The 24,173-nt window shown below is 53.3% G+C and overlaps 1 protein-coding gene and 1 pseudogene across 1 annotated transcript; one reads left to right on the top strand and one right to left on the bottom strand.

Moving 5' to 3' along the window:
• The window catches only part of LOC135292537 (zinc finger protein 850-like), a 337,224-nt pseudogene that overhangs the window by 154,798 nt on the left and 158,253 nt on the right, over positions 1-24,173 (top strand).
• Positions 16,948-21,060, bottom strand: LOC135292491 (U1 small nuclear ribonucleoprotein A-like). Its single transcript, XM_064406694.1, has 4 exons — positions 20,973-21,060; positions 20,164-20,325; positions 17,584-17,671; positions 16,948-17,104 (listed from the first exon to the last, which is right to left on the bottom strand). The coding sequence occupies exons 1-4, from the start codon at positions 21,058-21,060 to the stop codon at positions 16,948-16,950; spliced, it is 495 nt and encodes a 164-aa protein (XP_064262764.1).

The raw sequence follows: 24,173 nt of genomic DNA, 5'->3' as shown, positions 1-24,173 counted from the left end.
GAAGTCAAGAGACAAAGGGCGTTTTCAGGCACAGCGCAGAGAGCTGGTGGATCAGCCTTTGGCAGTGGGCTGGAGGTGTCTGGCTGTGCCTGGAGAGGGAGCTTGCACAGTCAAGCCCTTCTGATGGCAAGGCTCAGGTTTGGCTGGTCCTGGAGGTGCCCTTCCACCACTGCCCTCACTTGGGATGTTCCCAACCTCTGTGGGTTGAGGAGAATTCACGGAAATGGTCTGGCGCTGCTGCCTGGCCTCAGGGTCAAGGAATGAAGTGCAGGGCCAGCCAGGACGAGTGAGCCCAAGGTTCTGGTGGTGACTCTCAGCCATGTTTTCTGTTTTGTCTGCAGAAGGGAGCTGAAGCGGCTGTCTCCAAAGCTTGAGGAGGAGGCAAAAGCCTTGGCGGAGGAAGAGAGGCAGAAGGAGAAAGAGAAGCAGAAGAAAGAAAAGAAGGGTGTCTCTGTGGGGAAGGAACCTCCAAAAGCAGAGAAGGGGAAAACCAAACCCCCAGAGAAGAAGGAAAGCAAGGCCCCAGAGAACAAGGACACCGAAATCCCACCAAGGAAGGAAATCAAAGAACCAGAGAAGATGGAAAACAAACTTCCAGAAAAGAAAAACAAACATCCAGAAAAGAAAGAAACCAAATTCCCAGAGAGGAAGGAAAGCAAGGCCCCAGAGAAAAAGAACACAAAAGCATTAGAGAGGAAGGAAACTAAATTCCCTGAGAAGAAGGAAACCAAAGCCCCAGAGAGGACGGAAAGCAAACTCCCAGAAAAGAAATACAAACCTCCAGAAAAGAAGGAAACCAAATTCCCAGAGAGGAAGGAAAGCAAGGCCCCAGTGAAGAAGGACACCAAAGCATTAGAGAGGAAGGAAACCAAATTCCCAGAGAAGAAGGAAAACAAAGCCCCAGAGAAGATGGAAAACAAACTCCCAGAAAAGAAATACAAACTTCCAGAAACGAGGGAAACCAAATTCCCAGAGAGGAAGGAAACCAAAGTCCCGGAGACGAAGGAAATCAAAAGCCCAAAGAAGGAAAGCAAAGCCACAGAGAAGAAGGAAATGAAAAGCCCAGAGAAGAAGGAAAGCAAAGCCCTAGTAAAGAGGGAAATCAGAATTCTAAAGAAGGAAACCAAATCTCCAGAGAAGAGAAGCAAACCTCCAGAAAAGAAGGAAACCAAATTCCCAGAGAGGAAGGAAATCAAAATCCCAGAGAAGGAAATCAAAGCACCAAAAAAGAAGGAACCCAAAGCCCCAAAGAAGGGGGAAGCCAAAGCCTGAAAGAAGGGAGGAACCAAAATCCCAGAGAACCCAGCTGAGCTGGAGAAGAACTCTTTATTTTATTCACACAACTTATTTTATACAGTTTGACAAACCTAATGTGCAACTTTAGGTAGTTAATCGATTTCTTATTACTAGTTATGCCAGTTATTCTGTTGGATAATAAAATATATTTTACTTGTGCATCAAATCTCTCTGTTGTATTCTTTGTATTGTTACCTATTCTCTTCACTGATTCTCATGGGACAAATCCCTTGTTCTTGCAGGTGCATTTGTTTTTCACCCTCAGATCAGATTGTTCACCAAGTCTCATTCTCAAAATAACTTCACATGGGAACTTGTGACTGCTTAGCTGCACTTAGAAGAGATGACAGGCCAGTTGTTAATATAGCAGAACAAGGCCTGATTTCATAAGGCCTTTCTTTTATCATTATTCTACCTGTCTCTGACATCTCCCCCTTTTTGTTCATTTAAAAAAGGCTCCTATGTTCTGATGTTGAAACAGCTCACTCTTGGGAGGGTATGATCTCATGAAGGTTATCACTGGTTATCTGTTAGATGTGGGATAAGATACATAAAAGACCAATTCCAATCAACAAAACTTACCCAATTCTGTCAAGTCATTGACACAGGGTTTTGCAGCATGAGCAAAGAATAATGTCCAATGTCTCTTAGGGAAATGGAAAGAAATGACCATTGTTTCCAATTAGCTGAGAAGTAGGAGAAGGTCCATTAGCTGGAAATGTTGATCTTGGACATCACTGAATGTCCTTCTGGGAGCAGGAACAGGGAAGAACTGAAGAAGGTTGGGAGGAGGACTGTCCCATGATGATGCCATGAGGCTTTTGTTGGCCAATTGCCTCTGTCAGTTTCCGGGCACAGCTGTGTCTTGGCAGTCCTACTCCTGTTCCTGTTCTGGCCACAAAGGCTGCAAGGGGATGAGGTTATTTCTCTTTCCACTGGGCCTCATTTCTTCAGAGCTGATCAGTATCTGATGGAATGAACGGGTGACTGCTTTGAGCTGTTGGTGATAAAACACAGGCATCTCTTCTCCTGAAGTTAATGAATCAATTAGGTTTCCCTGTGGACACTCCATTGGGATTTAGATGGGATGACCTTTTTTCCAAGTTTCTAATGTAAATATTGCATGATTCAAAATGATTAGTCGTCCAAATTTCTCATGTACATATTGCATTATTTGAATGTTCTTAAGGCGTTCATTCCTCTTCTTTTTTGTTTTTTAAGAATGAGATGCATGTCTTTTGTTATGAGTATGAAGAAACAGCGTAGTAAAATAATACACGTAGTAGACAAGAAACTTAGAGCAATTAGGAATAATTTAGATACAACGATCGGGAATATTTCAAATAGCAGACAAAACTAACAACATAGGTGGAATGAAATAAACAGAAATCTCTGAAATAATGTACCATCATCCCAGAGTCTGCAAACAGCTGAAAAACCTCGATTCAGTGGGGACTTGGATAATTATTTCCAGATCATAATTCCCAAGCTCCCTTTAAAAATAGTTCTACTGTCATGTACAGACGGTGAAATTGCAAAGTCAAAGCAACTCCAATCTAGTTCTGATGCAGAAAACATCTGGGTCTGTTGGCAAATTCCTGTCCAGGTAGAGCTAAGGCCTGGCCGCCACCCAAGTTCTAAGTGGGAGAGAATTCCCTAAATGTAATTTTAAACAAGGCTCCTAAGAATAGCACTTAGGAGTAAAGGTCTAGGGGTGAAAGACTGATGAACCATCCAATAGCCGTCTCCTCCAGAATCTCCTCAGCATGGAGATGCTTTAAACACAGCAAACTGTTGGAGTGGTTCTGTAATAACAATTGGGACTGCATCTGATTGCTTAGAGTAGATGTCACAATACCATCAGTTTAGAGAAGACTTCTGACAAAGCTGAGATATCATTTCCTGGAACTCTGAAAAATACTTGAAAATCATGAGGCAGCACTGGGTCAAACCATGGAGCCCCAGTGCAGAGCCCAGCTAGAGGGGTAGTCTGGTCTAAGAGATACATAAGCAGCTGGAGAACAAAGGAGGGATTCTGAAACGACATGTGTCTTGTAGATAATTACACCAAAAGATGGTAAAGCATATGAAAAGCTGGCTATAAAAACAGGAATACAAACATTTATTTATTTATGACAGAAAAAATGCAACAAAGGAAACACTGAACAGCTCACTCATAAAATTTATGATACATCTGATTAAATAACACTCAAACCTGATATAAATTAATTTGGACAGCCATAGAGCTTAACAAGATGAACTTGATAAAACTCAGCCCTAAAAGGATTTCTGTCGCCAGCCGGGGGCTGTGTAGAAATCCCGAATGGGACGGGACTGCTGAGGAACGTGCCTTGAGCTGTTTTATTTTCCAGCATCAGTCTCGTTACATGGTTATGACAATGGGAAGATGCCAGCAGCTCACATCCCAGGCAGCAGACTAAGAACTTAATATTACAACTTACTTTGTAAATTTTTTGACCAATCACACAAAACAAAAGCATATTGACAGTAGTTCCATCCAATCACTATAAGCACACATACCTTTGGTTAAAACAATGCTTGCTTATTTCAAATACAATACCTGCATCTAAGTATTAAACACAATGCACACAGCTCCATTATTAAGCTTAGAATTTGCTAATATCTTGCTAGATATACTTTTCTGTAGCTAAGGGAGCTCTTCTAGCCAAGCATTAATAGACAATCCATTTTTTTTTGTCCTTACTTTTCTACTTCTTACATAATTTCTCTGATGATCAATCTTATGGCTACTGTATAATCACAGTTCTGCTGTCTCTGAGGCCTGCCTTTTGCAGCTTTCCCAAAACCCTCTGATTTCAAGGATTCCCACATTCCCCCCTCTCAGTTCACCTTAAAAGAAACCTTCATAACCATGTCATTTATTAACTACTTTGTGTTTTGTAGTTGTACTATAATATATCTGCTTATTACTAGCTTAAAGCATCTTTTTGCTTGCACCAAGCATTGCTATATTACAACACAGCAATTTTAATGCTGTGAAAGTCCAGTCAGTTCAAAGGGCATAAGTCATGTCTGATAACAATTACAAGACATTGTTCAAAAAAGTCTCGTCAGTTCCAAGGTCTTAATTCAAAACCTTCCTCCATGTCTACACCTTCATCCACCATCTCTGTGAGATTTCGAGAACTCTCTGTGAATCCATTTCCTACCTCTCTCTCCTGTATGATAGAAACTTTTTTGATCATTTTGTGCATCATTTGTCACACACACCAAAGTATGCAAGGTATTACTACTAGTATCACCACCAAAACACCCAACACATATAAACCTATTTTACAAAGTTCCCTTAGCTAGGCTGCAAAGCTCCATTCTTGGAACAAATCACCTAACCAGGACCCACCATCTTCTTTAGTTTCAGCTGCCAAATCTTTCAGCTTTTGTATGCTTTTGTGGATGGATTCAGAATGATCACACAGGTTCATACAACACAATCCTTCAAATTCCTCACAACCGTGTCCGTGTGCCAGTAAAGAAAATCCATTGCTGCTCTGCTTTGAAGGGTAGCATGTCGAACACTGTTAACATCGGTCAGCATATCACTGATTGCAGTGGATGTGGCATTAGTTTGATTACTCAGCCAACATCCAACCCCATCGAATTGTTTCAATGCCATTGCTGAAGCCAGCTGGGGTAAAAACAAACCTGCTGAAACCCTTTTGGCAGCATTCCAAGGCATGAAATCACTCTTACAATTCTCATCATAATGATGAGCAGATCTTGTTCCCCTATGTTTCTTCTTAATGACTGCTTTAGCAGTAGGGGCTATCCCAGTGAGCATTCCAGTCCTACATGGGCCACCTTCAAGGCGTGATGGAATGCCCTGCCCAGCCCTATCTCCACCAATGAACCAACATCCTTTTGGCAATTGTCGTGGATATTGGTCAGCCTCGGAAAGCACATCCCAACTGTCTGAATAATTACACCAACAACTTGAATTTCTGTATGCAAAACAATGGGGAGTAACTTTGTACTTTGGAGGATCACCTTCTTGCCAATCATTAGCTGTAAACGTAAGGCAGAAATCCATTGTTAAAGGACCAAGGATTTGTAATTCTTGGGCTTCAGACAATGCTTTGGGAAGTTCTTTGGCCCAAATGTTCCAATTCAATACAGGACTGCTCCCATTGTCAATTTCACCAGGCATCCTACTGAATTGCTTTTTGATCACAGGCAAATCCTTTACTGGCACCGACTAGACAGGTTGAGAAAGGCTTTTCTGGTTCCAAGTTAGGCAAACATATGGTGTCCAAGCCTCCTTCCCTGGCTAAGATCACCCAAACATTTGATTTTGGTTGTTCCACAGGAAAATCTGCGCTACAAGAAGCAATTAAAACCAACCAACACCGGTGTAACATTCGATTTTGCTCCATCCTTTTCATGAGCTAATTTTTGGCAAAAAATCCTCCCATATATATCAATTTAAAAACTTTGCTTTTGACCTTAAAATAACATTTCACCTTTGGAAGTCTAATAGAGGGGATAAAACAAAAACCACACTTTTGCCAAAAATCAGCTCGATGAAACCAGCAATTGACACATCTATAAATACATGAAATCAGAGTTTGCAGTCTCACATTGGTTGCCAAAATCTGTCTTGGTTTGCTGTCACTATAGGACATGAAACCACAGGACGTGGACACGCTGCTCTACCAAGGCAAGAAAAGGCCTTTTTTATTTCTGACTCCAACATTTATACATTTCCAAAAGTGACAGTGGATTGGAGACTGAAAGTGCCACCCCTCCAATGACACTGGACAAACCAACAGTCCATCAAATTTCTCCTCCTCCATAAACAAATGAAAAACAATAAGTTATTTACATAAAGTGTTGAGAAAGTTTGTTAGAAGAATGCAAACATCAGAAGGCTTAGAAAATCTTAAAAAATCAGGGCAACAGTTTGGAAAGCCAGGTGTCTGCTAAGGAAGGCAGGAGCCTCCCCTGAAATGAAAAATGTAAAGCCCCTCCCTCCAAATTATTATAATTTTGAAATTAAAAGGCTCTCAGGCAAAGATATGGGAATAGGAATAACAGTTCTTTACTAGGAAAACTAAATCTACAAATGCAGTAGTACAGACAAAAAAACCACTGGCAGGGTCAGAACAGGACCTGACACCCTGTGGGTCAGGGTGCTGGCAGCAGTCCCACTGAACGGGGGCTGCAGCCTCCTGCAGTGCCAGGTGTGGCTCTGCTGGAGCAGGGATCCTGTGGAAGGGTGGAGTTTTCCTCTGGAGGTCCAGGGGGGCTGTAGCTGCCGTCCGGGGGCAGCTCCGGGGGCGGGAGGGGCAGGATCCGGGAAACGGCGGCTGGGAAGGGACCGGCACGGACTGGGACAGGCTGGGATGGACTGGGACAGGCACGGACTGGGACAGGCATGGACTGGGACAGGCATGGACTGGGACAGGCATGGACTGGGACAGGCTGGGATGGACTGGGACAGGCATGGACTGGGACAGGCTGGGATGGACTGGGACAGGCATGGACTGGGACAGGCACGGACTGGGACAGGCTGGGATGGACTGGGACAGGCACGGACTGGGACAGGCATGGACTGGGACAGGCTGGGATGGACTGGGACAGGCATGGACTGGGACAGGCTGGGATGGACTGGGACACTGGGACACACCACACCCAGGACTGGGACCCACTGGGAGCAGGATCAGAGCACACTGGGACCCAGCAGGACCAGAACTGGGGCAACAGTGATTGTAGTGGCGGCAACTGGGATATACTGGGAGTGACTGGTAGAAAGTGGAACCGTATTGGGTTAGCTGGGTGTGACTGGGAAGGACCATGAGTATGCTGAGGGCAACTGGGATATACTGGGAGTGTCTGTAACCATACTGGGGGAGACTGGTGTGACAGGGACCATGCTGGGGGAGACTGGGATCACACTTGGAATGACTGGGCCAGTGCTAGGGGCAACTGGGAGCAACTGGGATCGTACTGGAGCAACTGGGACTACAGTGAGGGTGACTGGGGTCATACTGGGATGATATTGGAAGTCACTAGGAGCAAGCTGAGAAGAGCTGGGACTATGTTGGGGCAACTGGGATAAACAGGGAGTAACTGGAATCATGCTGGAGGTGATTGGGAGTCGCTATGAGCAACTGGAATCATGGTGGAAGCTACTGGGAGCAACTGGGAGTGCGTGGAAGCACACTGCGGGCAACTGGGATATACTGGGAGAGGCCAGGAGTGACTGGAATCACTGAGCAACCATAAAGGAAGCTACTGGATTAATATACTGGGACTATCTGGGAGTGACTGGGATGGTACTGGGAGTAACTGGAACCCTACTGGGTGACTATACTATACTGGGACGATAGTGGGGGCAAATGGCATTGTACTGAGAGTACTGGGAGTGACTGAGATGATAGAGGGGTGACTGGAACCATACTGAGAGAGGCTGGAACCATCCTAGGGGTAAACAGTAACACCTGGGACCATGCTGGGATCATAGTGGGATCATACTGGGAGTGACTGGAATCGTACTGGGATTGTACTGAATGCAACTGAAAGTGACTGGGATCATACTGGGTGTGACTGGGAGCTACAGGGCCCATGCTGGGAGTGACCTGGGCACCCCTGGGGGAACTGGGACAACTGGCCCAGCTGGGGCTCAGGGTTATTCTCCCCCAGGGCTGCCCCAGGTCCTGCTGCCATCTCGGACCCCACAGAGCCAAGGGACAGGGGACAGGGACAGGGGAGAGATGAGGGACAGGGGACAAGACAGGGGAGAGCTGAGGGACAAGGACAGGGACAGGGGACAGGTGAGGGACGAGGGACAGGGGACAGGGCAGAGCCAGGGAACACGGCCTGGCCGAGGGACACTGAGCTCCAGCCCTTGGGGCTGTTGCCCTTGGGCTCCCAGCACAGCCCAGGGGCAGAATCCCCTCCAGAAACTGTTGTTTGCTTTCAGCTTTGCTCTGCAACATTCCCCAGGAGCCCCTGCAGCGGCTGCAGCCCGGCCGGGTGCCCGGGGCCACCAAAGCTGCTCTGGCAGTGCCCTCCTGCCCCGGGCAGGGCACACAACAGCCAAGGAAAGGCTCCTGCTGGGCTCAGGGCAGGCACAGGGCACTCCCCTGGCGCTGCCACAGGCACAGCAGAGCCGGCCTGGGCACAGCATTGGCACCCATGTCCCATGCCATCCCAGCAGGGATTACGGGTCATTGTGTTACAAATGAGAAGCTTGACTAGGCCAATATTCAAGCAGCAATCAATTTATTAATTAATATGGTAAAGTATGAGCAATACAGGCTGGGTGCAGTGGGGGAAGTTTTCCCTCCAACTGCACACCAATAGTTGAGGCTTACAGGCATTGATAGGGGTACTCATAAGCTTTCTCAGCAGTTTCCATTCCCAATTTTTACATCACAATTCTATACACTATTATGATTTAGTTTTTTTCAGGATGTATCCCAGAAAGGAGTATCCCCAGATGGTGGGGTCCGGCTTCCGAAAGAAGAAAGAAGTCTCCCAGCTGGTGAGGTCCAGATTCCAGATGTGGGTCCACCTTTTAATTGCAAATCTCATAACAGTGATGTCCACCTTCCCTTGGTCGACACTATCAATCCTTGAGTAGATGTTCATCTTCCTTTCTTAACCTGCTTTTCACTGTTTTTTTAATGTATCAAGATAAGCATGTTTCCTTTTTACATATTCTAAACCTATCGTTTCAAAGATCCTTACTACAAGCAATATTCTAAAATTATACTTCAAGAGGTTATTACTGCAAAACTCTTTAAGGCTTAGCTAAAGCAGAAAGTTCCTGTCAAACAGCAACATCCTTAAAGCTTTAATTCAAATGATCCTAAATCAACTCAAGACTTACAAAGGGTAATTGTGAACAAAGGATAGGTTCAAAGGCCTTCTTCCATGCTTTACCTCCTCAGTTATTTATTAGAATTCGTCTTTATAACTGTCCCATGGTCAGTTTCCACATATATCACAATCACAAATATACACGTTGCCTGTATGAACCTGACACGAAACACAGCTTTGTATTTCACAATTACACTGCTGGCATGGCATTGGTCATCAATTCAAATCATTTCCCCATGGAAATCCCATGGCAATGGGTTAGGGTGAGATCCATCCATGGAATTCTCACCTGGCTGGGATGAGAGTGAGATCTGGCCATAGAAATCCCATGGCAATTTCTGCATTCCCAAGGCCCCCATTCCTCAATCCCACACTCCCACAGGAACTCCCCTCCTCCTCCCACACCCACCTTTGTGCTCCAGAGCCTCCCAACCATGTCTGATGGATTTTGGGAGCTCTTCCACACAGCTGTGTCCTAGGGAATGCTTCATCTGCTCCACCATGATCCCTTTGCATTCCCAGCACCTCTGGCTGATCCAGGTGGCACCGTCGGACACTGCAAAGCTCCCGGAGCCCAGCTGGAAGGAGATGAAATCCCACCCCTCGTAGCCGTAGAGATCCCATCCCAGCCCCTCAGAGTCCTCCATTCCCACAGATCCCAGCCCCCGGCTCCCCCCAGTCCCCCCACTCTGGTTGTACCTGCCCCGTCTCCAGGGCACTGTCGGCCACGGGCCCGTTCCTGTCCTTGATCCGGGGCTGGCTATCCCAATATCCCAGCCCTGGCTATCCCAACATCCCAGGTGTAGCTATCCCAATATCCCAGCTGTGGCTACCCCAATATCCCAGCCCTGGTTATCCCAATATTCCAGTCCTGGCCATCCCAACATCCCAGGTGTAGCTATCCCAATATCCCAGCTTTGGCTATCCCAGTATCCCAGCCCTGGCTATCCTAATATCCCAGCTGTGTCTATCCCAATGTCCCAGCCCTGGCTATCCTAATATCCCAGCTCAGCTCCCCCCACCATCCCCGCTCTCTGCGGCTCCATCCGGCCCCGCTCGCTGCCCCAGCGCTCGCAGGGGTCCCGTCCACGTCCCCCACAATCAAGGACTGGGGGACCCCGGGCCGTGTTGTATTGTGGTTTATTCTCCTTGTTCTCAGTTTGCAATGGTTTCCCTGATGTAGCCCCGCTTCTTTCCTGAAAATGCTTTGCCCCAAGTGCCTTCCCTCCTCCCCCATGTCAATCCTCCCCGTGGCTGCAGAGCCATTCCCCAGTCTCCTCCCTGGGCCCCTGTCAATCCCTCAGCCTCCCTTCCCCTCTTTCCAGAATCTTCCCACAGGGGCGTGGAGTGATTGGGCAGAGGTCAGGGCCCTCCCTTAAGGTGCTTCCTCATTTGTGCTCCTTCATGTCCCTCTGCCCGGTTTGCACACCCCCCGTTTCCCCCATTGGTTGTTGGATGTATCTTTGCCTTGTTTGCGCCCCCCTTTCCAAGCTGGTGCAGGGGCTGAGTGTGTGCTGTGTGCAGCAGGTTGCCCTGAGGGTCAGAGCTGCCCTGAAATAAACCTTGGCTTTCCCCTGCCCAGAGTGGGCCCTTTCTTCCTGCAGCAGCGTCTGCCAGCTGCTCCTGTGGTTTAGGGCTGGCAGCCCCGGCCGCTCTCCTGTAGCCTGGGCACAGGGGAGTGTCCCCCGCAGTCGAGCGTGTCGGGCTGGGCGGGCAGGGCCCGAACGGGCACTGAGAGGACGCGGCGACAGGGCCGGGCTGCGACAGCGCCACTGCCAGGTACTGCAGGGAGTGCAGAACTGGGGGGACAGCGAGATCGGGGGAGCTGGGGGCTGAACGTGAGAGACTGGGGATCCAGGGGGGTCAAGAGGCCAAGGAAAGGGGGACTTGAAGGGCTGGCCGAGCTGGGAAGGAGGTTAAGGGGCTCAGAGTCAAGGAAAGGGGGTGCAGGGACTGGGAGAGCTGGGATGGGGTGTGCAGGGAATCCTGTGCCCAGGAAAGGGGGTGCCAGGATGTCCTGGGAGTGAAAAAAGGAGGGTCTGGGGGCTGGAAAATGCAGAAATGGGGGCCCAGGGATCCCAGGCCAAGGAAAAGTGTGTGGGGCTGGGTGCTGGGAGAAGCAGGGGCCGGGGAAAGGTTGAGTTGGTGCTGGATAAGGGGGTGCAGGGGGGTCTCGGTGCTGGGCAAAGGGGTAAAAGGGGGTCTCGGGTCTCAGGAATGGGGGTGCAGGGGGGGATCAGGGTCACGGAAATGGTGGGGCAGGGATGGGGAGAGATAGAACGGAGTTCCAGGGAGCCTGGAGCCCAGGAAACGGGGGTCCAGGGTTTCCCAAAAAACGTGGTACATGGCTTAGGGACACCCAGGATCTTCAGGAAGGGGGAGTTCAGGGCATCTCTGGTTTTTGCAGAAGGATGGGACTGGGGGCATGGAAAGGCTGGAATGGGGGTACAACGTGTTCCAGATCATCCCAGGGCCAGGCACACGGGAACTCTGGAGGTGCCCAGGGAGGTGGAGCTCAGTCCAAATATTCTGGGGGGATGCCTGGGTTGGGATTTTTTTGGGGGGATGTTTGGAGAATGAAGAAGTGCAAGGCTGAGCGGAAAAGGCCCCTTGTGGGGACATCGGGGGGTGGCGGTGGCGGCTGGCGGCAGAGGCAGCCTGGAGGAGCAGAGCCCTGTGTCCCCCAGGAGCCCAAAGTGGGGAGCCCAGAGAGGGGGGAGCGCCGCCATTGGCGGGAGCCTGCAGAGGCTGGAGAGGGGCAGGGGGGACTCCTTGGAGCCCCTGCAGCCCGGAGCAGAGCATGAGGGGAGAAGGGAGCCCAAAAGGGAGCCCAAAAAGCCCCGGCAGCCCTGAATGGGGAGCGAAGAGGGGGCAGCTTTTGGGATTGCTGGGACTGCCAGCAGGCTGGGGAGGGCGGGCACTGAGGAGAAGGGGGACCCCCAATGCCAGCGTGACCCTAGCAGCTGGGACAGGGGGGAACCCTGAACAGCAGAGGTTAGGGTCCAGGCACGGGGAATTCCTGGGAGGCTTTTTCAAGGCTGAATCTTGGTGTTCGGGAGATATTTCTGGAGCCCAGATGGCCAGTGACTTGTAGAGATGGACTTGGGCAGAAAGACCTTCAAACTCATTGTCCTCATCCCTTGTTTTTCCCAAACCAGGATTTCCCATTGCCACTTCTTGTGAGGCTGTGAGGAAGAGGAAGATGCCCCTGAACACTGAGGCAGGTGAGGAGGAAGTCAGTGCCCCTTTCCCCCTCTCTCCTGCTGCATCTCCCAGCCCAGCATGGCCCCGGCTGCAGGACAGCCTGGGGGCATCTCCTTGCCCTTGCCTGTGGCCCGGAGGCAAATGCCATCCTGTCCTTGTCCTTCCTCCCCCAGAGCAGGAGCTGAGGATGGAGAGCAGGGAGGACAAAACCCCGTGGCAGAACCTCGTGGCAGAGGCCGTTTTGAGCGGCTCCACGGTGCAGGAACCCAATGGGGAGGAAAAGCCCCGGAGATGCCACACGAGGAGGGGCTGCAAACGCAGATGGCGGGGATCTGAGGGGGAAAGAGCCAGCCTGGGCCAGGAAGGCGGCCGGAGATGGAGCCAGAGCTCGGAGCTGGTGGTCCATGAGGAGGTTCCTGATGGGGAGAAGCCCCACAAGTGCGAGGAGTGTGGGAAGAGCTTCAGGTGGAGCTCCCAGCTGATCATCCACCAGAGGACCCACACTGGGGAGTGGCCCTACGAGTGTGGTCAGTGCAGGAAGAGGTTTCAGACCAGCTCTGATCTCCTCATGCACCAGCGCACGCACACAGAGGAGAGGCCCTTCCGCTGCCCCGACTGCGGGCAGGGCTTCAGGCGGAACTCCCATCTTGTCACGCACCGGCGCATCCACACTGGGGAGAGGCCCCACGAGTGTGAGGAATGTGGGAAGAGCTTCAGCCGGAGCTCCAATCTGATCCAGCACCAGAGGACCCACACTGGGGAACGGCCCTACGAGTGTGGGGAGTGTGGGAAGAGATTCAGCCAGAGCTCCAGTCTGATCTGCCACCAGAGAATCCACATCAGGGAGAGGCCCTACGAGTGTGGGGAGTGTGGGAAAAGCTTCAGCCAGCATTCCAGCCTGATTGTCCACCAAAAGATCCACTCTGGAGAGAGGCCCTACGAGTGTTCCGAGTGTGGGAAGGGGTTTCGGATCCGCTCCCATCTCCTCCAGCACTATCGGATTCACACAGAGGAGAGGCCCTTCTGCTGCCCCGACTGCGGGAAGGGATTCAGGCAGAACTGCCACCTTGTCAGGCACCGGCGCATCCACAGCGGGGAGAGGCCCTACGAATGTCCCCAGTGTGGGAAGAGCTTCTCCAGCAGCTCTAACTTGACCCAACACGAACGGAGGCACCGGTGAGGGAAGCCCTGCGAGTGCCCCGAGTGCGGGAAGAGCTTTGTGCGCTGCTCCAGCTCCATCCCCCACTGCAGGAGCCACGCTGGGCACAGCCCTGGTGACCCACATTCCCTGTGATCCATGATGGGAACGCACCTGCCTGATTCTCCTTCTTCCTTTGGCTTTAATTTTTTTCTGTTCTTCCTCTCTTTGCCCTCCAGAAGGCATGAGGGATGGATCTGTCACCTCAAAACCACTCAAATCCCACTGAAAACAACTGAATTTTAGCCCATAAAGGCTCAATCCCTCCTCAAATTGCTTGTTCCCTCCTCAAAAAACTCAATCCTGGGCCGAACTCACTCACTTCCACAGGCAGCAGGGTGAGATGGGGTTGGAAGGGGATTGGGAACAGTGGGATCCCGATTGGGAGCGGTGGGATGGGGATTGTGTGGGGCTGGCTGGGTGGGATGTATTTGACAGCAAATAAAACTTTCAGAGTTACTGATTTCTGTCCCATTCATTTTCAGTCAGTTCTGTTTGCAGAGTGCCGCCTTCTCAGCTGATTAATTTGCTATAAAAATCCCATTTTTCAAATCATCTAACCCAAACAATCCAAAAACCAATATCCAAATAAAAGCAGTACAATTAAATTTTAAAAAATAATTTGAGAGTACTTAAGGGTGTTATTAAAGTTTAATTGTTTGGTTAAAATGTATGAGAAATTCTAGTGGTGCTTGGTTTTGTATTTAGTATGTTTGTAATATGAATTGTTTTACTAAGGTGTGTTAGATTGTATGTTAGTTTTATCTAAAGTATATTAGTTATTGAGTTAAAACTTTCAACAGGTATTTCCTGGTATACAATTTGTTTATTTTTATTTCTGGATAATGGTATACTAATAGTTGTTGTTTTAGGTTGACTCATTATTGGATTATTGTAAGTAGAAGTCAAAGTTATTATATTTCATTTTTATTGTAATTTATTTCATTTTAATGATATGTTGTTGATTTAGAATTTTAATGTAATTTATTGATAGGATTGGAAGGAAATTCAAGGACAGGAACAGTTTTTCTCAGCTGGGAATTGGAATTCCAGACCCTGGGATTGTGTGCAGGACCACACAGACTGCGATCAAATATGGACTGGGGCCATGTGGAATGGGACCATACAGATCAGGATGATACAGACTGGGATAAACTGGGTTGAAATTACACGGACTGGGGTGGCACAGGCTGGGGTTGCACACACCGGGGTTGCACAGGCTGGGGTTGCACAGGCTGGGGTGGCACAGACTGGGGTGGCACAGACTGGGGTTGCACAGACTGGGGTTGCACAGACTGGGGTTGCACACACCGGGGTTGCACACGCCGGGGTTGCACAGACTGGGGTTGCACACACCGGGGTTGCACAGGCTGGGATCAGACGGGCTGGAAAAGCATTGGCTGCCTTTGGCTGCCTTTGGCTCCATCCATGTCTAAAGGCGGCCACATCAAGTTGGCTTCATCCTGTTTGGGGCTCCCCTCCCCCTCTTTCCCCCGCGCTCCCGCCCCTTCCCCATCGTTCCCCCAATCCCCAATCCCCTCCCCCGTGTTTGGGTTTGGGGGTTCCAGGCCCCTCCTGCTCCGTTTGGGGGTCCCGACCCCCCTTTGGTTTAATTTGGGGCCCCGCCCCCCTTCTCCCCGCGCCCCCCGCTCCCCCCGCGGCCGGGGGCGCTGCCAGCACCACCAGTGCCACCAGTGCGGCCCCGGCTGCCCCCGCACGCCCCATCCCCATGCCCAGGGTCACCTCCCCCCTCCCCAAATTCCGCTGCCGGGGAGCGCTGGGCGCTGCGGCTCTGCCCGGCAACCGATGAGTCACAGCCGCGCCGGGCGCTGATTGGCTGCACATCGCCGGGCGGGGCCCAAGCGCCGAGCTCCCGCCCGGCAACTGGATCGGCACCAGCGCCGCGCGCTCTGATTGGCCAGCATCTCTTTTGGGCTGGGGGCGGCAGGAGCTGGGCACCCCCAGGAGCCCCTCGGCTTTGGGGCTCTCGATCCCCGCTCGGCCCTCGGGCCGGCCCTGGGGCCACCCCAACACCCCCGCCATGGGCAGGGTCCCGCAGCCCTTCGGAACCGCCAGCAATGGGCTGCGAGCGGCAGCAGCCGCCCCGAAAAGGGATTGAAGGGGCCGGGCCGGCGATGGGGGAGGCTCTGGCCATGGCTCCGCTCCGGCCTGCGCCGGGCTGCCATTGAGGGAGGCTCCGTTCAGCGCCTGCCGAGGGGCTGGCACTGCGGCAGGGGCTGGCACTGCGGAGGGGCCGCGGTTGTGGCCATGGGGCCGGGCCGGGACTGCGGCGGGGTCTCTCCCTGCCACTGGGCTCCGCCACTGGCTCAGGGTCTCTCCCCTTCCCGGTCCCGATCCCATTCCTGTTCCCCATCCCGATCCCGCCGCTGTTTCCAGGGAATGGCTCCGATCTCAGCCCCGACCCCAAGCCGGGGGTTCAAACATTGGGGTCAAACACCCCAAATCCTGGGGTCAACTCCCCACAATCCCAAATCCTGGGGGTTCAAACACTGGGGGGTCAAAAACCCCCAAACCCATACTCGGGGATCTCAACCTGCCCCCATGCCCGAACCCCAAATTTTAGGATCAACCTCCCCAAATCCCAGATCCAGGTGTGTCAAAAACCCCCAACCCGCAAAGTGTGGGGTTAAAACCACCAATCCCCAAACTTTGGGGTCAAAGCCCCCCCGATCCCAAACACTGCAGTGTCAAATCCCCCTGATCCCTGATTCAACTTTGGGGTTAAATCCCCCATAATCATGGGGTAAATCCGCCCAGTTCCCAAAAGCTGGGGTTAAATGCCCCTGACCCCAGATCCTGGGGTTTGAATTGGGTGAGGAAAAGGACATTTGGGGTAGGATTGTGGTGAAGAAAGAGGATTTAGGATGGAAAAAAGAGAATTTGGGACAAACAAAGAAGGATTTGGAATGGAAAATGGGATTTGGGGTGGGGAACTGTGGTGGGAAAGGGAAATTTTGGGATTGGAAAAGGGACTTGAGAACACAGAAAGTATTTGAGGTTGAAAAAAGAGGATTTGGGGTCGAAAAAAGAGGATTTGGGGTCAAAAAAAGAGATTTGGGATGAAAAGAGCTTTTGTGGTTGAAAAAAAGGAAGACTTGGGCCAAAAAAGGGATGACATGGGATAAAAGAAGGAGGATTAAGGATAAAAGAGGAGGATTTGGGGTGAGCTGACTTCCCTGGGGGAGCAGGGTGGGGGGTTTGGGGAAGCTCAGGACCGTTTTTGGGGCAGTTTTATTTTGGGGTATTTCTATGGCATTTGGGAGCAGTTTTATAGCGTTTAGGGTGTTTTGGGGTGGTTTCTATAGGATTTTTGGGTGTTTCAATGGGATCCGGGGGTGTTTAGGTGGGGTTTGGGGTGCTGTGGGTCACCTTTTGGCGCAGGAGATCTTCCTGGCGCTGCTCTGGGTGATGCTGCAGCCCTGCAGGGCCTCGCGGGCGGCGCCCGCCTGCACCTCGGTGTCCAACTGCAGCCAGGCGATGTCGCGGCGCCCGGGCACCAGCGCAGCTCCTGGAACCGGGACCCTGGGATGGGCACGGGGCCAGGAGAGCCCCAGACACCGGGAACGTTCCTGAGAAACCCGGGAACGTTCCCTGAGAAACCCAGGAATGTTCCCTGAGAAACCCAGGAATGTTCCCTGAGAAACCCTGGAATGTTCCCCAGAAACCCGGGAATGTTCCCTGAGAAACCCGGGAATGATCCCCAAAAAATCCGTGAGTGTTCCCCCCCAAATTGAGAAATGTTCCCCAAAAAATCCAGAATTTCCTTCCCCTGCCAAATCCTGCTATTTTCCCCCAAAACCCCAGAAATTCAACCCCAAAACCCGGAAATTCCCCCCAAAACCCCAGACATTCCCCCCCAGAATCCCGATCCTTTCCCAAAACAATCCAGCCCCAAGCCCCCCTCACCCCTCTCACCCCCCAAGCCCCAAAATCCCCCAACGCCCAGAGCCCACCCGGGATCCCCGGAATCCCCGGGATGCCGGGATTGCCCTGGGTCTCACTGGGTGCAGAGCATGGAGAGCATCAGCTCCTTGGGCTCGTCAGGGAGCTGGGGCAGGAACAGGATGTGCTTCGGGGCTTTTCCCACAGCTGGGGAAACGGGATAAAACCCCAAAATCGGCAACAAATCTGCCCCAAACCTGCCCCAGTCAGGCCCAAAATCTGCCGAAAGTCACTCTGGATACACACCAAAAATTCTGCCCAAAATCCCGAGAAAAACCACAAAAAATCCCACCAAAAAAAACCCCGAAAAGAAAAGAAAAGAAAAGAAAAGAAAAGAAAAGAAAAGAAAAGAAAAGAAAAGAAAAGAAAAGAAAAGACAAACAAACCAAAAAAAAACCAAACAAAAAAACCCACAAAAATCTCACCAAAATCCTAAAAATCACAAAATTCCCCCCAAAATCCCAGCAAAATCCTGAGAAAAACAACAAAAATCCCACCAAAATGCAAAAAAAAAAAAAAAACAGAAAAATCTGTGCAAAATCTGCCCAAAATCCCACAACAATCTCCTTTAAAAAATCCCCCTAAAATTCCACAAATTCCCCCCAAATCCCCACAAAAATTCCACAAAGAATCCTAAAAAGCCCACAAAATCCATCCCAAAGCCCAGCTAAATCCCCACAAAAATTCCACAAAAATTGTCCCAAAATCCATCGTAGAATCCTTGCAAAATCCCACAGAATTCACCCAAAAAATCCATCCCAAAGTCCCCACAAAAATCCCTCAAAATCCCACCAAAAATCCCTCCCAATACCCCAAAAAATTCATGCAAAAATCTTCACAAAATTCACCCCAAATCCCACAGAAATCCCTGAAAATCCCAACAAAAATCACCCTGAAATGATCACCCCAAAATCCCACAGAAAAATCCCTCAAAAAGTCCTACTAAATCCCCATGAAATCTCACAGAATCCACACTTAAAAATCTGCACAAAAATGCCCCCCAAAATCCCCAAATCCACACAAAAAATCCTTCATAATCACCAAAAATATCCCACCAAAATTTCCCCAAACCCACAAAATTTCCCCAAATCCACTCAAGAAATCCACACCAAGATCCCACCAAACCCCTCTCAAATCCCCCCAAAAATGCCCCCAAATCCCTTCAAATCCCACCAAAAGTCTGAGGAAATCCACCCAAAAATCCCCGCAGGAACTTCCCTCAGAATCCCAGCAGAGCCCAACAGAATCTCCCCAAGCCCCCCCCAGCAATCCCCCCGGGACCCCTCAAAGTGCCTCAGCCCCAGCAGAGCCTCCCTGCCCTGCGCTGCCCCTGCGCTCCGGCCCCGCTCTCTTTGGGGCCGGGGCCTCTCCCCCCTTGGCTCCGCGCTTGTCCCGCTCCCGCTCCCGCTCCACCAACGTTCCCTTCCCCTCGGCCGCGCTGGCCGAGCCCGGCCGGGCGTGCTGGATCCGCTGGGACGGCACATTCCCGCCCGGGGCATCGGGGCCATGCCGGGCCCTTGGGGCATCTCCAGCAGGGACTGCGGGCACTGCCCAGAGGCATTTGGGGCTTTGCCAGGGCTCTGCGGGGCTGCCCGGGGACCTGGGGAGGCTCCAGGGGGGATCTGGGGAGGCTCCAGGGGACTGGGGGGTGGGTCCAGGGGATTTGGGGATGGTTCAGGGGGTTTTGGGGGTGTTCCCCATGATTTGGGGGGATCTGGGAGAGGTTCCAGAGGGGATTTGGGGCTTTCTGAGGGGTTTGGGGGAATTCAGAGGGGATCTGGGCAGGATTTGGGGCTTTCTGAGGGATTTGGGGAGGTTCCAGACAGGATTTGGGGCAGTCCCAAGAGCAATCAGGGACGTTTTGGAGGGATTTTGGCAAGTCCTAGAAGGAATTTGGGGAATTTCAGAAGGATTTTGGGGGAATTCAGAGGAACTTAGATGGTTCCAACAGGGATTTGGGGTCATTCCTAGGGGATTGGGGGTGGATTTCTGGAAGAAATTTCCATTTCTTCCCCAGATTTCAGGCTTTTGCCCAAAATTTCATGTTTCCCCAGAATCTGTGGATTTTTCCCTGGGTTTGGGTCTCACTGTAGAGTAGAAGGGGAAGGTTTGGGAGATTCAGGGTGAATTCTGGGGGGTTCCTGGCTGGATTTGGGTGTTTTCCAAGGATTGTAGGGATTTTTTCCCCCAGAATTTCAGGATGTCTTCTTGGTCTGTCTGACTATGGGCTTGTTGTAGAAGGGGAAGTTTTGGTGGATTTGGGGTGAATTCAGGTGGTTTCTGGTTCGATATGGGGACATTTGAAGCTGCATTTTGCAGGTTATTTTTTCCCAGGAATTCAGTTTTTCCCCCCAAAATTTGGGGATTTTTCCCATAATTTCAGTTTTTTTGCCCCAGAACTTCTGTCTCATATGGGGCTTTTCATAAAAGGGGAAGCTTTGGGGGGTTCCTGGCTGGATTTTCAGGGTGTTCCCAACTAGATTTCAGGGATTCCTGAGGGGATTTTGGGGGAATTCTAGGTTGGTTTTTTTTCCCCTCAGGATTTTGGTTTTTTCCCCAGAATTCCAGGATTCCCCCCAGAATTCCCGTTCTTTCCCAAGATGCCAGAACTGCCCCAGTCTCTGTCTCCCGTGGGTTGCCGTGGAAGGGGAAGCCCTGCAGGGAGCGCGGGGCGTTGGTGCCGCTGCTCATCTCCTCGGAGGGGACGAAGGCCTGGCCCCGCAGGCGGAGACTGCGCCGCACCAAAATGTCCAAAATCTGCCCAAAGGGCCAGAAAATGGCGCCCAGGGACTGCTCCAGCTCTGGGGACAGAGGAAACACAGTGACACTGCGGACAGCCACACCAAAATGTCCAAACTTCACCCAGACTGGGAGAACACGGCCCAGAGGGACTGCTCCAGCTCTGGGGACACCGTGAGAATGGGGCAGCGACAGGGACAGCAGGGACAGGAACTGCTTCAGCTCTGGCAGCAACGGGGACAGGTGACAACGGGCACAGGGACAGCTCCAGCTCTGGGGACACACAGGGACAGAGCGAGGGGACAGACACTGCTCCAGCTCTGGGGACAGGGACAGGTGACAACACAGACAGACACTGCTCAGCTCTGGGGACAGGGACAGGTGACAACACAGACAGACACTGCTCCAGCTCTGGGGACAAGGACAGGGGACAACACAGACAGACACTGCTCAGCTCTGGGGACACAGGGACAGGTGACAACACAGACAGACACTGCTCCAGCTCTGGGGACAAGGACAGGGGACAACACAGACAGACACTGCTCAGCTCTGGGGACACAGGGACAGGGGACAATACAGACAGACACTGCTCAGCTCTGGGGACACAGGGACAGCTGGCACAGGGACAGGTGACAATGGGGACAGAGAGCGCTGCAGCTCTGGGGACACACAGGGCACAGCCTGAGCCCCTGGGGACACCCAGGGACACTCTCAGCCCCCCCAGCATCCTTCTGGATCTTCTCCTCCAGGCTGTTGGTGCAGATGCTGTGGTCGGGCCGGGGGTCCTGCCCCGCCATGGCCGGGACCCCTCTGTGGGGACAGGGGGGCTTCAGGGGGCGCCGGGGGGGCTGCGGCCCCTTCACCCCCTGGCACCCCCCTTCAGGTGCCCCCAGACCCCAAATCACCCCAGACCTGCCTAAACCCCAATTGCCCTCAGACCCCCCAGTTCCCCCCAAAATTGACCCCAGACCCACCTGAAACCCCCCCAAATCCCATCAGACTGCCCCAAATCCCCCTCAGACCCCTCAACCCCCCCCAGACCCTGTGAAATCCCCTCAGACTCCCCCAAATTCTCTCCAGATCCCCTCAGAACCCCCCAGTTCCTCTCACAATCACCCACAATCCCCTCAGACCCCTGCAATTCCCCTCAGTTCCCCCTAAACGCACCTGAGAACGCTCCAGAGCCTCTCAAGCTCCCCCAAAGCTCCCTAAAGGCCCCTCAGAGCCCCTCACGCCCCCCAAACCCCCCGCACAGCCCCTATTTCCCGTCCATCCCCCCAAATCCCCCGTTTCTCCTCAGGCCGCCCCAGGCCCGCCTCAGACCCGCCCCAAACCCCCCCGGTTTCCCCCGGCCCCCCCTCAGCTCCCTCCTGCCCCGCCCTCCCCTCACCATCTCCCGCCTCCGCCGCGCGCGCCGGCTCCCCCAGCCAATAGCGGCGCGCCCCGCCCCGCCCCAGCCAATGAGGGCGCGGCTCCCCTCAGCGCCGCCCGCCTCCCCGCGCCGCGGCAGCCAATGAGCAGCGAGCCCCTCCGGGCCGGGGCCGGGCCGGGGCCGGGCGGGTCCCGCGGGCGGCGCGGGGAGCGCGGGGGATCCGCGGCACGAACAAACTCCGCGCTTCGGGAAAGCTGCACCGCCGCTGGGTTTGTGACAGCGCCGCCGGGAGCCGCTCCCTGGGAGTGACACGCGTGCCTCCGGCAGCCCCAGAGCCCTTTCTGTCTCCCTCTCGAATGCGCGTGTGTGCTATTGCACCGCGGGTTCGTACATATTCATTCCACGGATTTCGCCTGACGTTTGCTGCTCGTGTTTTTTATTAGCAGGGGTTCCCGGGTTGTTCTGCTCTGTTTTCCCGCAGCAGCCTCTCCGCTGCTGCAGAGTTCAGGCCCGTATCTCTGTCCCTGGCTGCAGCAGTTTCTCCGAGCAAAGGCTCGGTGCGAGAGCGGCGCTCGGAGCACACAGCTGTGTGTGCGGGCTGCAGCCTGCACCCCGAGATGTGCATTGCCCCTGCACCGAAATGGATTCCTGCTCTGCAACATTTACACTCTGTCCCACCACCCCAACTGCTTCCCTGCCCACCTAAATCCCCTTTTCCCACCCAGAATCCTTCCCCATCCTGAATCCCCCAATTCCCACCCCAGTCCCCCTTTTCTTCCCAGCATTGTACCCAGGGTCTCTCTGCAGACATTGCATCTGGAGCTGCCCCAAATAAACCCCAAATAACCCCAAACAAACCCCACTGTGCCTCGGGACTGGAGTGGGTTTGGGGGAGGTAGGAGTTGGGGGGGTCATAACTCTAAACGTTGGGGATTGGGGGAGGTTTGACCCTAGAATTTGGAGTTTGGGGCGGTTTGACACTCCAGGGTTTGGGATTTGTGGGGACTGACCCCAGAATTCGGGATCAGGGCAGTTGGACACCCCGGATATTTCAAACCCCAGGATTTGGGGTCAGGGGGATTTAACCCCAACCTTTGGGAACTGGGGAGTGTTTGACACCCCAGGATCTGGGATTTGGGGGTTTGATCCTGAAATTTGGGGTTCGGGCATGGGGGGAGGTTGAGATCCCTGAGTTTGGGTTTGGGGGTGTTTGAACCCCCAGGATTTGGGGTGTTTGACCCCAATGTTTGAATCCCCGGCGTTGGGGTCAGGGTTGAGATCGGAGCCATTCCCTGGAAACAGCGGCGGGATCGGGATGGGGAACAGGAATGGGATCGGGACCGGGAAGGGGAGAGACCCTGAGCCAGTGGCGGAGCCCAGTGGCAGGGAGAGACCCCGCCGCAGTCCCGGCCCGGCCCCATGGCCACAACCGCGGCCCCTCCGCAGTGCCAGCCCCTGCCGCAGTGCCAGCCCCTCGGCAGGCGCTGAACGGAGCCTCCCTCAATGGCAGCCCGGCGCAGGCCGGAGCGGAGCCATGGCCAGAGCCTCCCCCATCGCCGGCCCGGCCCCTTCAATCCCTTTTCGGGGCGGCTGCTGCCGCTCGCAGCCCATTGCTGGCGGTTCCGAAGGGCTGCGGGGACCCTCCCCATGGCGGGGGTGTTGGGGTGGCCCCAGGGCCGGCCCGAGGGCCGAGCGGGGATCGAGAGCCCCAAAGCCGAGGGGCTCCTGGGGGTGCCCAGCTCCTGCCGCCCCCAGCCCAAAAGAGATGCTGGCCAATCAGAGCGCGCGGCGCTGGTGCCGATCCAGTTGCCGGGCGGGAGCTCGGCGCTTGGGCCCCGCCCGGCGATGTGCAGCCAATCAGCGCCCGGCGCGGCTGTGACTCATCGGTTGCCGGGCAGAGCCGCAGCGCCCGGCGCTCCCCGGCAGCGGAATTTGGGGAGGGGGGAGGTGACCCTGGGCATGGGGATGGGGCGTGCGGGGGCAGCCGGGGCCGCACTGGTGGCACTGGTGGTGCTGGCAGCGCCCCCGGCCGCGGGGGGAGCGGGGGGCGCGGGGAGAAGGGGGACGGGGCCCCAAATTAAACCAAAGGGGGGTCGGGACCCCCAAACGGAGCAGGAGGGGCCTGGAACCCCCAAACCCAAACACGGGGGAGGGGATTGGGGATGGGGGAAACGATGGGGAAGGGGCGGGAGCGCGGGGGAAAGAGGGGGAGGGGAGCCCCAAACAGGATGAAGCCAACTTGCTGTGGCCGCCTTTAGACGTGGATGGAGCCAAAGGCAGCCAAAGGCAGCCAATGCTTTTCCAGCCCGTCTGATCCCAGCCTGTGCAACCCCGGTGTGTGCAACCCCGGTGTGTGCAACCCCAGCCTGTGCAACCCCGGTGTGTGCAACCCCGGTGTGTGCAACCCCAGCCTGTGCAACCCCAGTGTGTGCAACCCCAGTCTGTGCAACCCCGGCGTGTGCAACCCCAGTCTGTGCAACCCCAGCCTGTGCAACCCCGGTGTGTGCAACCACAGTGTGTGCAACCACAGTGTGTGCA

Source organism: Passer domesticus, unplaced genomic scaffold, assembly GCF_036417665.1.
Source record: "Passer domesticus isolate bPasDom1 unplaced genomic scaffold, bPasDom1.hap1 HAP1_SCAFFOLD_37, whole genome shotgun sequence".
NCBI classification, from domain to species: Eukaryota; Metazoa; Chordata; class Aves; order Passeriformes; family Passeridae; genus Passer; species Passer domesticus.
Note: the sequence above shows the minus strand (reverse complement) of the source record. Positions and strands in the feature narration are given on the sequence as shown.